The sequence below is a fragment of the Wasmannia auropunctata genome, unplaced genomic scaffold (genome assembly GCF_000956235.1).
Source record: "Wasmannia auropunctata unplaced genomic scaffold, wasmannia.A_1.0 LD336106.1, whole genome shotgun sequence".
NCBI lineage: Eukaryota > Metazoa > Arthropoda > Insecta > Hymenoptera > Formicidae > Wasmannia > Wasmannia auropunctata.
This window is the reverse complement of record NW_012026784.1, coordinates 6,135,529-6,148,936: the sequence shown is the minus strand read 5'-3', so window position 1 is coordinate 6,148,936 and position 13,408 is coordinate 6,135,529. Positions and strand designations below refer to the sequence as shown.

The window sequence follows — 13,408 nt, the reverse complement described above, 5'->3', positions numbered from 1 at the left end:
ATTTTATTTCCGCATCCACACACACCGCGGCGACCAATATTCTTGACACTGAAATACGTCGCGACGCCTTCGAGAAACGTGTCTTAGAGACATCTCGTTTTGCTATTCTTATTGATTAGTTTAAGGAAAGACAAAATTAATCAAATGATAATTATTATTATTATCGTAATAATATTAGCGAAAGAAAATTATATTTACAAAATACATATCGTGAGTACCGTAAAAATTAAGAATTTCCGTCATAGAAATAGGAGACAAAATGTTGATAGAAATATGTATATTTTTTATAAAACGTTTTGGAAACATATTATGTATATTAAAAATCCATTAACTTCACGTGGAGAATTGGCCCTTTCAACGTAACGCTCAAATATCAGAGATTGTCGGAAAGTAAAACAGACGAAATGTCAGTCGAGCCTTTTCTTAATATAAATTTCACCGTCGTAGGGGCGGCTCCTATTTGAGTAACGACAATTAGCGTCGGTCTTTCGGCGGAAAGTACAATATTTGATCGGTATGCGGGGGATATCGCCATCGATTCCTCGCGATTAATTTCCACGCGAATGTGCCCGCGCGCAGAGAGATAGCCGCGCGATTTCATAGCGCGTTAATTATGGAACGGCGGCGGGCCGTTACGCATGCTAACCGACTAATTCCGGCTTCGTATTTCAGTGTTAGCCGCATTTTTCCCACGCGTCGTGACATCGGGAATGTTACTCGCAAAGGCACACACACATACACTCGACTCTACGAGTCGAGCTTAATTTTTAATCTGCCGCGCGTAGCGCCGTCGAGAAATAATCCGCCACTTATTATGCAAATTTAATCGTGCGTTTATCGCGAGGCGCGCTAATCGCAGATAACTTTCCCCGCTCAACTTCACCGTTGCGGTGCCGTCCATTCCTTTTTATTTCCGGTGCGACAAAGCGCGGTCCCGGGCCGCTTTGTTTTCCCGGTGGCGGGTATACGCCCGCCGTTTAATCCCCCTCTGCAATCCCCCTTCCTCGACGCGACCATTATGCCCGTCGCCGTCGTAGTAGTCGTCGTCGTGGTCATGATTGTCGCGCGGCTTCCAAGTTCGGGCGGCCGATTTAGGTCGTCGTGGCAGCTCGCTGCCAAACAACGCATCCATTCAATTACTGGGATGAGAGTAAAACTCCTCGGCCTTTCGCGAATCTTCCCGTTTGACACGCGGCAAGAAACAGAATCGGACGTGCGAGGGGATTTTCCGCGCGGAAGAAACGGCAAAAGGGATGAAAAAATTTCCCTAATATCGGGCGCGCGAGAGTCTCGCGCTCCCGCGAAGCTGTCTAAGCGTAAGAATGTCAGTGGAAAATCACTCGGAGAGATTCTGGGTCGATTCGAGGAAGCCCGGAACGAGTCGAGTAACTCCTCGTGATAGTTTCCCTCTCCGGGAGAGAGACACGGGGTACTCCCGGGTGAGCTTAGTTCTCCAAACTTTTCCGACTCCCATCACCTTCTCGAGGGCAGTTACTCGGGACGTCTCGAAGTGTTTCTATTATTCGGAGCGTCACTCGGTCTCTCGAGTCATTCGGTGGAGGAGGAAGATATTTCGGTGCGGGTTCTCTCTCACGAGCAAGAGATACGTGGGGCCGTAGCTGTGCGAGGTCGAAGCGTATATTCGGTCGCGAGAGCTCGCGGCGTCGTGATTTTCGCGCGACGTGTACGACGTGTAGTGACGTTCGCTCTCGCGAGGGAAACGTCGGGAGAGGGAGGGGGGAGGTTCGTTTGAAGATCCCTCGTGCTCAAAGGCGCGCGCGCCCGCCCAACCCGCCCTTCGTCCCGCGACCACGCTCCCGACTGCATTGTGGTCGGGGAAAATGCATGACCGAGTGCAGCGGCGCGTCCTTTATCGGCGCGTCCTACATAGAGCTTTTTCCGAGCGTTTCCACGTTATCGCTCGCTTGTTTGCGTCACGAACTCGAACTTCCAATTCCTAATTGATTCGCGGCGTCTCGAGCGGGAATCTCGAAGGGAAGAGACGTTCGTCGCTCCTTTTAGCGTTTCGCGTTTAAGAGATAAGTACGAAAAGAAAGCAACAAAAAAAAAAAGAGAGAATCGAGTAGCTTCTATTTTTCTACGCCGCTTGCGAAGCGGTGAAATATATTTTTCACACCTCGCGAACTGTACTTTGCTCAAGAAGAAACCGAATAGCTCGGTCAATTAGTTGATATAGAAAAACGTGGAAAGAGAAAAGCGCGCGCACGTGCGATGATCCACGCGTGAAGATCTGCTCACCGAAGATCAGCTAGAGGGTACGCCCGGAAGAATAAAACGCGCCGATGCGCCGCAAACCCTGCGCCCGGAAATGACTTTTCCTGGCGCGCGGCTCGCTGCGGCTGCGGCACATCGATCGTCGATGCATTTCGACGGTTCGGACGCCGTTTCCGGCGTCAAAGGGCCAAGGTCGGCCCCCTCCCCGCTTAATTGCGGGATGGATGGTCCCGTCGACGTATGGCAGAACACACGCAGGTCTGTTTCTCAAGCAAGCAGAAAGTATTTTATCTTATCTCGCGAGGAAAGAAGTCATTTTCGACGAGGATACATTAGTCAGGTCACTAGATTACAGGATATGTTAGATGTATAAAAGATATGTAAAAAGGGTTGAATCATGAGTCACGCAGAGCCAGTGGACGGAAAAAAGTTGTGCAGGTTGAAACGAATAGAATAGGATCGATATTTCCTATGATAAAGTCGAATGCAGTGCCACAAACACGAGGGTCGTATTGAGTTTCCCTCAGATAATTTTTTTGCCACATCGCGCTGCCTGTCAAGAAACATGACATAAGTGTGACGATTTGTCTGTCGTTGAATATCACATTGTCTCGGATCGTTAAAGAGCGAAGGACGCTCGCGGATTCGCTTAATGAAGAAGCGCGGTGTATATAGAAGTAATTATCTAGTCCTTACGAAAGTTCGTACGTTGTTATTAAGTCGGGGCCAAAGGGAATCTTTTTATCACAGAGTCTTCACAGCGGCGCACGCTGAGTTCAGTTCGGCTTAATAAACGCGGAGGGAGGGAACCTGCGCGATGTGTAATTAAACGGCCTCTCTCTCTCTCGTAATCGGGCTCATAGCCGAGGTAATTACTCGCCGTCGAATTTGACCGATTTACACACACACTAGAACAAATCTCGTGCCTCGAATTTCTAAACTCTCTTGCAACGAGCAATATAATAATTTTTATAATTTCCATCGCGTAAAAAGAATTATATTAGTGAACAGAAATCTCTTTGCGCGATACACCAAAATCGACGATACTCGAGTAGCGAATTAATTTTTTATTTTTGTAACCAAACACATATATTTCTTTCATTATTTCTCTTCCATCTCTTCTTCGTCGAGTCGGAATCGAGTGCGCTCGCAGGAGTCGTTGGAAGTTTCTCCGGAAAACGGACGACGTTTCCACTAATGTAACGCTGACACGTTGCAGTTTAAATTGTTAGCCGAGAACCGAGACAATATAGTTTTGTACATGTCGCGTATACGTATGTACCTCTGCACACACGTCGGATGTGTCCCAGGAGCTCTTTAAAACGCGATATTATTCAGTATCTTTCGGGCCGGGCGAGTGAACGGGGATGCAGACGCGTTTCTGCACGCCGGCGATTAATATCTCATTTAAGGGAAAACGGGAAATTACGAAACCGGGATGGTACAATTAGGACATGTCTGTGATTGCGAAATGAATTCCGTCCCGGTCGGGGCCAGCCCGCTTGTCCGGGACCGGGTGTGCGCATTTTGAAATGCAGCGGAAACGCGGAATCGAATTTAAACCGACAGGTACTGCGTCGCGCGCTCGCGACAATTTCATGCGCGAATGCAATTAATTAGGCGTTTTTCAAGCCGCATCACGCGACATTATTGAAAAACCGGAGAGGACGGGGGGAGGGGGAGCGGAGAAGAGAGAAAGGATACGGGAATATTGAATCCTCCGTTTACATCTGCGTTTATCTGCATTCACCGTTCGGACATACGAGCGGTTTTATGTATCGCATTTCTATCTTTGAGAGCGGGATACACGCTCGTGAAACATAATTTCCCAGGGACGCCGATGAAAGCGCGGATTAAATCTGTTAACAGCCGCTCGAAAGCTTGTAAATCCGTGTTGGAAACCTCGGTTGAGATTTTCCAATTTTCCCCGATGCCTATTGATTTCGCGTGCGCGGGTAACACGATTATCGCTCGGTGAGAGAACATGGGAGATGGGGGAGGGAGAGGGTGCGGGTCAAATTAATATCAAAAACTCTCCGCGATTTGCACGAATTATCCGTTTATTACTACCAAATGAAGCTAAAGCGTCTCCGCGCGTGTGTATACTAAAACCCGCGCGCGTGTGATTCTCTGCAGCGAAATGGAACACGCGTGGAAAACGCGAATTTCGCCTGGTATTTTCTCTCCGCTTATATCGAGCACCGTTTGGCACGAGCTGTTTCAGCTCTTTCAGCAATTATATATACGACGACGCTAGATGTAAAAAAAAGAACCTGGAGAGGGTCGAAACGCGGGCGCGTACGATTTTTTTCTCGCGCTGTTAAGCTCCACGTTTAAACTCCCCGAATGGATGAAACCGTGAGAACATCCCTTTCTACGCGTCGCGTTGCACGCTCGACGACTAGGTATTTAAACGAGCTGCACTCTCGAAGGTCCTACGGATTTTAATCCGCGTTTTCAACTGCGACGAGCGTTCGCGTAGCTCCGTACATTGGCTAGTGAAAAACAAGGCAAAAAAGAAACAGCGCAGCGATTCTTTTTCTGTCTTTAGTACATCAACTTTGTGTACACGCGTTCTTCTCCTCGTATATATATCAGTAAAATGAGTAGATAGATAAAAGAATATAAAGCACAATCTTACGAAGGACGAGTTAGTTTCAGAGACTGGGTTTTGGATTTAAAAAATGCACGGTGACAGTGAAATTATAGTAAAACAAACAAATAATTGCAGTAAGGAAATTTTTCATTATTTTTTCAATAGTGTAACTTGCTAGATATTCAATCTTACTAATATCACACGAATGTTATATTTATTTATTTTTTATTATTTAATTTATTAATTTTTATTATTTTTTTATAACAATTTAAGAATATTTTTGTTAAATTCTCAAATCTCTTGTTTTTTCTTTTCAGTTTAATTTAAATTTCTTTGAAAAAAAACTTAATGTATAAAATGAGCAAGATAATTGATTGTACATATTTAAAAAATTATATTTTATTAAGGAGATACATTACGATTTAACTGAGGATTAAGTTTTTTAATAAAATGAAAAATTACAAACAATTAAAAAGATAAATTTGATTTTTTCTTCTTTTGATACCAGTTATATTTCAATGTACGTTTCACACTTTCTCGCAAACTAAATTTTCTAATGAACGTGTGTGTTAAATTGAGTACTGGACCGTGATGAGAGAGTAGACGAAATTAAGTTACTGAATCGAGCGGACCACTTGAAAATGCTCCAACTTCGAATACAGCAACCGCTTTATTTACTTTCCGGATTATGTGCTGCTAAAATTCTATCTCTTAAATATTTTGATTTGAAAAATCATAATTCAGATTATAACTATCATTAAAATTACAATAAATTATCGTTAAACTCACAAATAGTTCATGAGATAATGACATTTGTTTTTACTGGATTTGTCCAAACTCTAATATAATTTATCTCGTGAAATAATTAATCGATAATAGAAAAGATTAATTGTTTTTGAGTAATTTTAAAATTTTATCTTGACAAATTTATAAATACGTGATTACATGTTAAATTTTTATAAAAGAAAATATTTTTGAATTGCGAGATAATTCAGAATATCTTTGATTATATTATTCAATGATATTAATTGGTAAAAATTAGACTTGTTTTTTTATGCCATTGTATTAATTGGTAAAATTCTGACCCGTGCGTATCCTTTCGGTTTGCCTAATTTTTCGAAAATAATAAATTAACAATAATCGCGTTAAAAACGATTGAGTGTGAACGTGCTCGTGTTTGAATAATGCGCGTTAGCGCGCCATATCGCTTGGCTGACGTAACGAAAGCGTGCGTTATTTGGAAAATAAGAAGGCCGGCACGCCGTGCAGATCGATATGGCGACGAGCGCCGCGCGAATTCTCTATATTCCGGCGGCGATATATTTCGCGCGGGAGACGTCCGCGTTCACGGCGCGCACCGGCTTCCGCGGCGTCCCGACGCTTCGTTCGACGCAGTCGGAAAGAAGACGCGGCGTACGCTTAACCGCGTTTGAATCCGAGCGCCCTTCGCGCCATTCCCCGCGGCAGATGCACGAAGGTCAAAAGTATTTTAAAAATAAGGCCGTAGGCATTGGCAGATTGGTATGGCAGTGGACGTTAAGGGTCGGGTGGCGTTGTAATGGCAAAAAGTTTGCGAGAGGTGAGTAATCGACGTGGGAGATTCGGGGGAGCTCGAAATCGCGGTGAGTGATGCACGACGGCGTGCCGACCTGCGTAGGATCCGCGTGAGTAAAGCGGTGCGCGTAGCTGGTACGAGTGGCTAGAAAATCGGGCATCAACAAATCGCGTTTTCGCGAGGAGGCTCGTGGAGGCTAGACGAGCACGGCCGACAATGGCGCCCAAGCCTCGTTGAATATTGACATTGCCAAAAACATCACCTCCGAATATATATCGGATTATTATCGTATACGTGGGTGGGCACGTACTGCGTCGCAATTAGCGATCTAACCTCGCGGGCGGCCCGTGCCGCGGCCCATCGCGTAGAAATCCGCGCGCGGGTTAGTTCGGTCGGCCGTTAAGGTTATGCGAAAAAATGTTTTCTGCACGTATAGTAGCGCGGCGTGAACCCTGAAGGGTTTTACAGTTATACTGCAATGTGGCACATTTGCAGAAGCGCGGAGGACGTTGTGTGGGTCTAGAGAGCCGCGATTTAATCTGCGGGGAGATATTGTCAGGACGATAGGAGAGTGCGCGCGGAGGTAGTGTGTGAGTTGGCCGATTTTTAAGGGTTAGGGAATCATATCGGTTTTAGTAGCCCAGGGAGTAGAGAGCATAGGCTTTTAGTAGTAGAACAGTTCAGGGCAACTAGTTTGGTTGTAGGGTCGGGATTGGAGATAGACAAGATGGACCAGCAGTATTGTCTACGGTGGAACAATCATCCAGCCAACCTCACAGACGTTCTCAGCTCGCTGCTAGCCAGAGAGGCGCTCTGTGACGTGACCCTGGCCTGTGTCGGAGAGACCTTCAAGGCGCATCAGACCATACTGTCCGCATGCAGTCCGTATTTCGAGAGCATTTTCCTGCAAAACACCCACCCCCATCCAATCATATTCCTCAAGGATGTCAATGACACGGAGATGAAGGCGTTGCTGCACTTTATGTATAAGGGCGAAGTCAATGTTAGTCAGCATCTGCTACCGATGTTCCTTAAAACAGCGGAGGCATTACAGATCAGGGGCCTCACCGATAATAGTGTAAATAACAAGACGGAGGACAAGTGTCCGTCACCGGATCCAGAAACGCAAACCGGAGTCAGACATAGCGATTCGCCTAACCTCCAGTCTCATCATGAGAAGAGGAAAAGAAAGAATTCAGGCAGCTACGACGTTTCCCTTTCTGGCCCACCTAGCGAAAGATTCTTGTCCGACTCTCAGGTACATAAATTTGTACGTATTCGTTTAGTCTCTTCTGTTAACTGTAATTATAACATAGGCGATGTAAAATGTCATCATTCTTATTTATTCGTAACATATGTGCATTTATCTTAAGTCATATTGCGAAGTATATTGTATTAAGGTCATATTGTGTCATATCTTGAAGCTCGATCAAGAAAAATTATACAGAAATGAGCAACATAAGTATTTCATCTCAAAGTTCACACACAGGTATAATTTTTTTGTGAGCATTCCAAAACTTTCTTTAGTTTGAATATAATTTTTATCTTTTCTATTGTGTTTGTAACAATATTAGACATTACATTATATTCTTACGTATTAATTATATAAAATAACACACATGCAACATTTCTATAAACTTATTTAGGAGAAATACATACTGTTTCTTATTAAATAAGTTTATATGAATGCTGATTTCTGTTTATATATCACTAGTGCTACTGCTTAAAATTCTGTTTAATTGTGATCTCATATATTATTATCAATGAATTACACATGTGCTTGTGATTGCACAGCTTTCCAAATAACTTGTAACCTTGAAGAGTTTAGGCTATTACCTGCTGTATAATTCACAAAACAGATATCATAAAATGCTTTCTATACCTTTTCATATATTTTAACATTAAAAATTGTACATTTAGAAAAAGATATGATCTATTCCAAAATGTCAAGTGCAATTTGATTACAACTACATAATAGTAAACATTATTCAACAAGAAACTTGTTAGTTTATTATAAATCGTGTTGTTTCTAAGCAAGAGAATCTATAACTGTTTTTATTTTTATTTTTTAATTTTTTTTTAGAAAACAAAGATCTTAACATCAAATTCTTAGTAATCGTGTGAAGGCAAGAGATATGTAGTGTTCGGAGGAAAATGAAGAAAAATTTTTTTGACTGTTTTCAGACATCCTCGCAGTGTAGTTACAAATCAAGTCCTCCTGTGATTCCAAAGTTAAATAATGCCCTGGGAGTTGAGATGGAAGATGGTGGTCGACCCATGTCCCCTGCTTCACAACCGCAGGCTCCTATTAAACAAGAGGTGGATCACCACTTGCCCGACTTCCATGACAATATTTCCCTCCCCGTAAGTAATTTTCAATTTTTATGCATTTCACATTTTTAATGTTTAATCATTTCCTGCTACTTCTCTATCCTGCACACGTATGTTTACTTTGCTTTTTTCTACGAAGATTTTTGTTTAATAACGCAAAGTACTAATTAAAAGTGCATGATCTATATTATTACGTGTAATAAAATATATGTGTATATAACTTTTCTTGTTGGCAAGAGCTGATTATGAATATCCCAATTTATTTGGAAATATTGTTGATGCAGTTGAAGGCAATCATTTCCTGATATATTTATCATGATTGCATAAAAGATAAAAATGATAAGACTGTGTTTATGTTCTTGTTTCCTTATCTAAAGATCACATAGACTATGTGAACACACAAAAAACTCGGAGTATCTTATTGTTTCTCATCTTATTACATTTATTTCCGAGCACGTGATTGTAAAGTAATTATGTAATTATGCACTACTAGTTAATACATTATTTCTGTAAGATAATTCTTTGAGAATACTTTAATATTTAAAAAATACAAAATGTCTTTGGGTTATCAACTTCAAATTAATGCATGTATATATTGTTTGAATATTTTGTGATGCAAAGTGCTCACGTAACAACGCACGTTGGTATATGTTATATTATTTCAGCATGTAAACTTTGATTCTATGTGTTAAAGATATTTTTATTTTATATTCTTTTATTTTTATCTTCTTTTTTTTTCTTTTTCTTTTTTTGAAGACGCTATATGCTTCTTCTCTTAAAATACTTTGCACAGTCGTGAATGAAGTGCAAAGTTCGTGATATATCGTGAAGATAATTGTCCCTATAACGGAGTTTCGTTACTGTTCCCACAATTGATGACAATTACCTATTGTCGTCCTACAACTACTCAGTCGAAACAAACATGGGAAGGAAGGGATTTTCCAATAGAGATTACAGAATTGGCTTTTTTTGCTAAAAAAAAAAAAAAAAGAAAGAAAGAAAGAAAGAAAATCGATCGAGATGTGTTGATTAAGCACATATCCTTTCCTTCTCTGTTGACAGACTAATATGGAGTGGGAGGTGGTTCAGAGAGATGGGAAGAGTGACGAAACTGTGGATGTGAAACAGAACATGACTTCAAATCATCCAGATTCCGCTGTGGTGCAAGTTTCTCGCGAAAGTGCCATCATGGCTGGAGGTTCTCTCTATGTCGATATGTCGGGGATTGCGTCCGAATATCCCGGAAATTCGTATAATCCGCTAAGTCAAGCCGTGCCCATGAACTCGCACCATTCGTACAAAAGCAATAGCACTGATCAGACCCAGCCTTATGAATCGTTGCCCGAGTATTCGGTTGTTAAAGCACTCGAGAGTGACATGCGCAGATCTTTACAAATAAATCATCCCGAGTCGGGAATGTCCGTGATTCAATCGACGATGTGCGCAAACGTGCATCGTTCTATTCCGCAAGGTAGAAAGGCCGGTAGATTTAAACCGGGATGGTTAGACTTGTATTCCTGGCTGCAGTACGATGAACAATCGAATCTTATGTTTTGCAAATATTGTAGAAAGTGGAGCGAGACCATACCAGAGATTCGCACGTCGTTTGCCGCGGGAAATGGCAATTTTAGACTCGAGATCGTGAACCACCATGATAAGTGTAAAGCACACAATCTGTGCGTAACAAAAGAAAGCGAGGCAAAAAAGAGTTACATTTATACGAAAACGTGCTAGCCTTGACACCTATCATCATATCCTATCTGTGCCGAATTTATTCGTAGTCAGTTTCGCGCTCAATTAATATACATACAAAAGACATTTACATATGTAATGTTTACACACTTGTGCAAGATACGTGACCACTTAAAGAAATTTCTATCTACGATAAACCGCTCCAAAATTTAAGTAAACTTAAATAATTATTTTGACACAAAATGAAATACGCACTGATGTTGTAACAGAATATGTTACATTATTATTTATTTGATTACCCTGTCTTTTAGATATTTTCAGATCCTCTAAAGATTTCTCTTTCCAATTTATTTTATATTTTAGCCTTGAACTTTTGTATTTTCAAATTATATTCAATCTATAATGCTTTTTATTGCATCAACAATGTTGCAAATAAATTTACACTTGTTAAATATAAGTTTACAAAAGCAAGTTCTTATCATTAGATAATTTTATCAATGTTAAAGTTATTGTATGTGTGTAAAGTTAAAAACAACATATACATAAATATACATAATTATGTTGGTTAATATAAAAATTTATTAACATTAATAATATTAATTATTAATGTTATTATGTATATAATATATATAATATAATATATATTATATATAAGGCATATACAACATTCATATGAAAATATTTTAAATGTATATATGTTTCTTTGCCATCTTCGATGATCAGTTGTGCATTAAATAACATATAAAGATACTGATAACATTTTTACAGTTTCGAAAATCATGCAAATAACTTTAATAGACGATTGAATAAGTATATAATTTATTTTATTAAGCGTTTGTTTTTATTATTATTTACGATAAGGTGGCACGTTTCCGAAATGGCTGCAATTTATTTAAAAAATTCAGCTACTATTTTGTGAACATGTACTTTATAGTTGTATATGTTGGTAGATACTCGGTGTAATATATTACAGCGTAATACATAATGTTTGAGAAAAAAGGATGCCAAAGCACATATTTTTGAAATCATGTTCTGTGACAGATTCTTATATATTTGAAAAGAAATAAATCAAATTATTCTAAAAATAATTTTTTGTTTGGAATTACGTTGATTAGAACATATAACCTTCTACACAAGTATTTTACCTTTTAATTAAGTATAATATCTTTTATTTAAGAAACATTTTAAAACATTTTTATGAACTCCAAGCTATATAATTTTTTATTATGTTATTAAAGTTTTATCACAATTTTATCAAATTAAACGTGAAAAATTATGACACTTTAAAAATCTTAAAATGCAAATTTTTAGTAGGTTAAAAAAAATCCCAAATTTGATCATCTCAAAAATGATTTGAAAGTTTGGGAATTTAGTAAGAGCTTGAAAAGCAACAATTTGCAAGGAGAATACAAAGTTTTGTCTTTTGAGATATGATAATATATAAAAAATATTTTAATTAAATATTATATCGTAAAACGCGAACCGACTTTTACATTATTGTCGACTATTTATTTATAAATATGTGATTATGTCATGTACAGGGTCATCCAGTTGGACTGATAGGAGAAGATGGAGGGGCCACGGCAGGAGCACTCAGTGACGGAGTTCAAGGGATTGAATCATCTGAGCACCATAATCCCCCGGAAATGCTCGACGGACTTGATGGTAAGACCTGCACACATATCCAACTTTACGACCAAAATTTCGTTTAGATTTAACATATTTCCTTTTTCACGTTTTGCCACCAAGCCGTTCTGATCTGCGATTAACTTGTACATTATACATTATGGTGTATCCTATATTATCTCAGGTATAATACAATTAACTCTCGAACGGGATAAAATATTAAACATGCGATCTGATGACGTATTATTCAATGTCTATTCGTGAATCGAACTCGTGCGTGTAGCCGATTGCCCGACGTTGGAAAAAAACGGTCTCTTTGCTCAGTGTCGGTGTGTGGGAAATATGTTACATCTAAGAAATCGAGGGAGATCTGCATGCACGTTTTTGCAAGGATTTGACACGAGTCGGAGTCGTACGTAGGTGTCGTCCGAAGCGAGCATCCCTCTATTTCCAAATCTGGCAAGTGTAGTGAGTGTAACTTTTAGAAAATAAAAGACCTCCTTTTATATATATATGTACATGTATATATGTGTACGTATGTATATATATATATTTGCATACGCAACTGAGAGACCCGATCTCTCTCCGTGTGTCTGCGTATGTTTGTATATATGTCTAACTACATATGTATATTACATGAACCCTTGGTGTTGTGGTGATGGTATCGTGCATTTGCTACGTCATTGTGGTAGTTTTATTTTACGTGTGTTAATACGTATACACAGAAAAAAATTAAACATAACAAAGCTCTCGTTGGTTTGGGACATGGTATCAGCAAATGGACTGTACTCCTATCTCATTTTTTTTTTTTTTTTTTAAATTTTAAACCGTGTCCGATGATTGGCGATGGTGTGTGGGTGCGACTGTAGCTGAGTTCATCTCGCTGTTCACGTGCACGTGTGGCGCGTGTGTGCGAGCGTATGCGTGATGCATTACATTAACGAACTCCATTTGCGCGAATGCGCGTGTAAATGTGTGTGTGTGTGTGGTACAAGATGATGTGTACATACTTATGTCATATATTTTTATATAAACATATATACAAATATATATATATATATATATATATATATATATGTATATAGCATATATACGTACGCTGCGTGCACGTGCAGACGCAGACGTGCGCATATATGCGACTTCCATGGCGGGACTCTCTGTGCATGTCTTTATGTGCTGTTTTTTATTTCCTTATTCTCTTGTATTCCCCTTTTGCCGTATCTTGCGTCACCGTGCCTGGCGATCTTGATCTTATATTCTCACGTCTCTCTTGCGCTGTTCGTTTCGATCTACACGAGTGAACGAGAATATTAGCAACAAAATGTGCAGCCGTCGCGCATCTCGTTGCGCAATCCGTCGTTTGCGTTAATAAA

The 13,408-nt window shown here is 39.9% G+C and overlaps 1 protein-coding gene across 13 annotated transcripts in view; it reads left to right on the top strand.

Annotated features, from left to right (window-relative positions):
• LOC105454659 (protein abrupt) overlaps positions 1 to 13,408 on the top strand; it is a 59,044-nt gene that overhangs the window by 8,382 nt on the left and 37,254 nt on the right. Inside the window, exons 1-4 of one of the 13 annotated variants that reach the window (XM_011697474.1) lie at positions 180 to 2,493; positions 7,091 to 7,656; positions 8,571 to 8,750; positions 9,780 to 11,020. In XM_011697474.1, coding sequence (XP_011695776.1) covers positions 2,460 to 2,493; positions 7,091 to 7,656; positions 8,571 to 8,750; positions 9,780 to 10,451 — 1,452 coding nt within the window. In that variant the 5' untranslated portion in view covers positions 180 to 2,459 and the 3' untranslated portion in view covers positions 10,452 to 11,020. The other 12 variants (XM_011697506.1, XM_011697447.1, XM_011697538.1 and 9 more) reach the window with 12 other exon arrangements.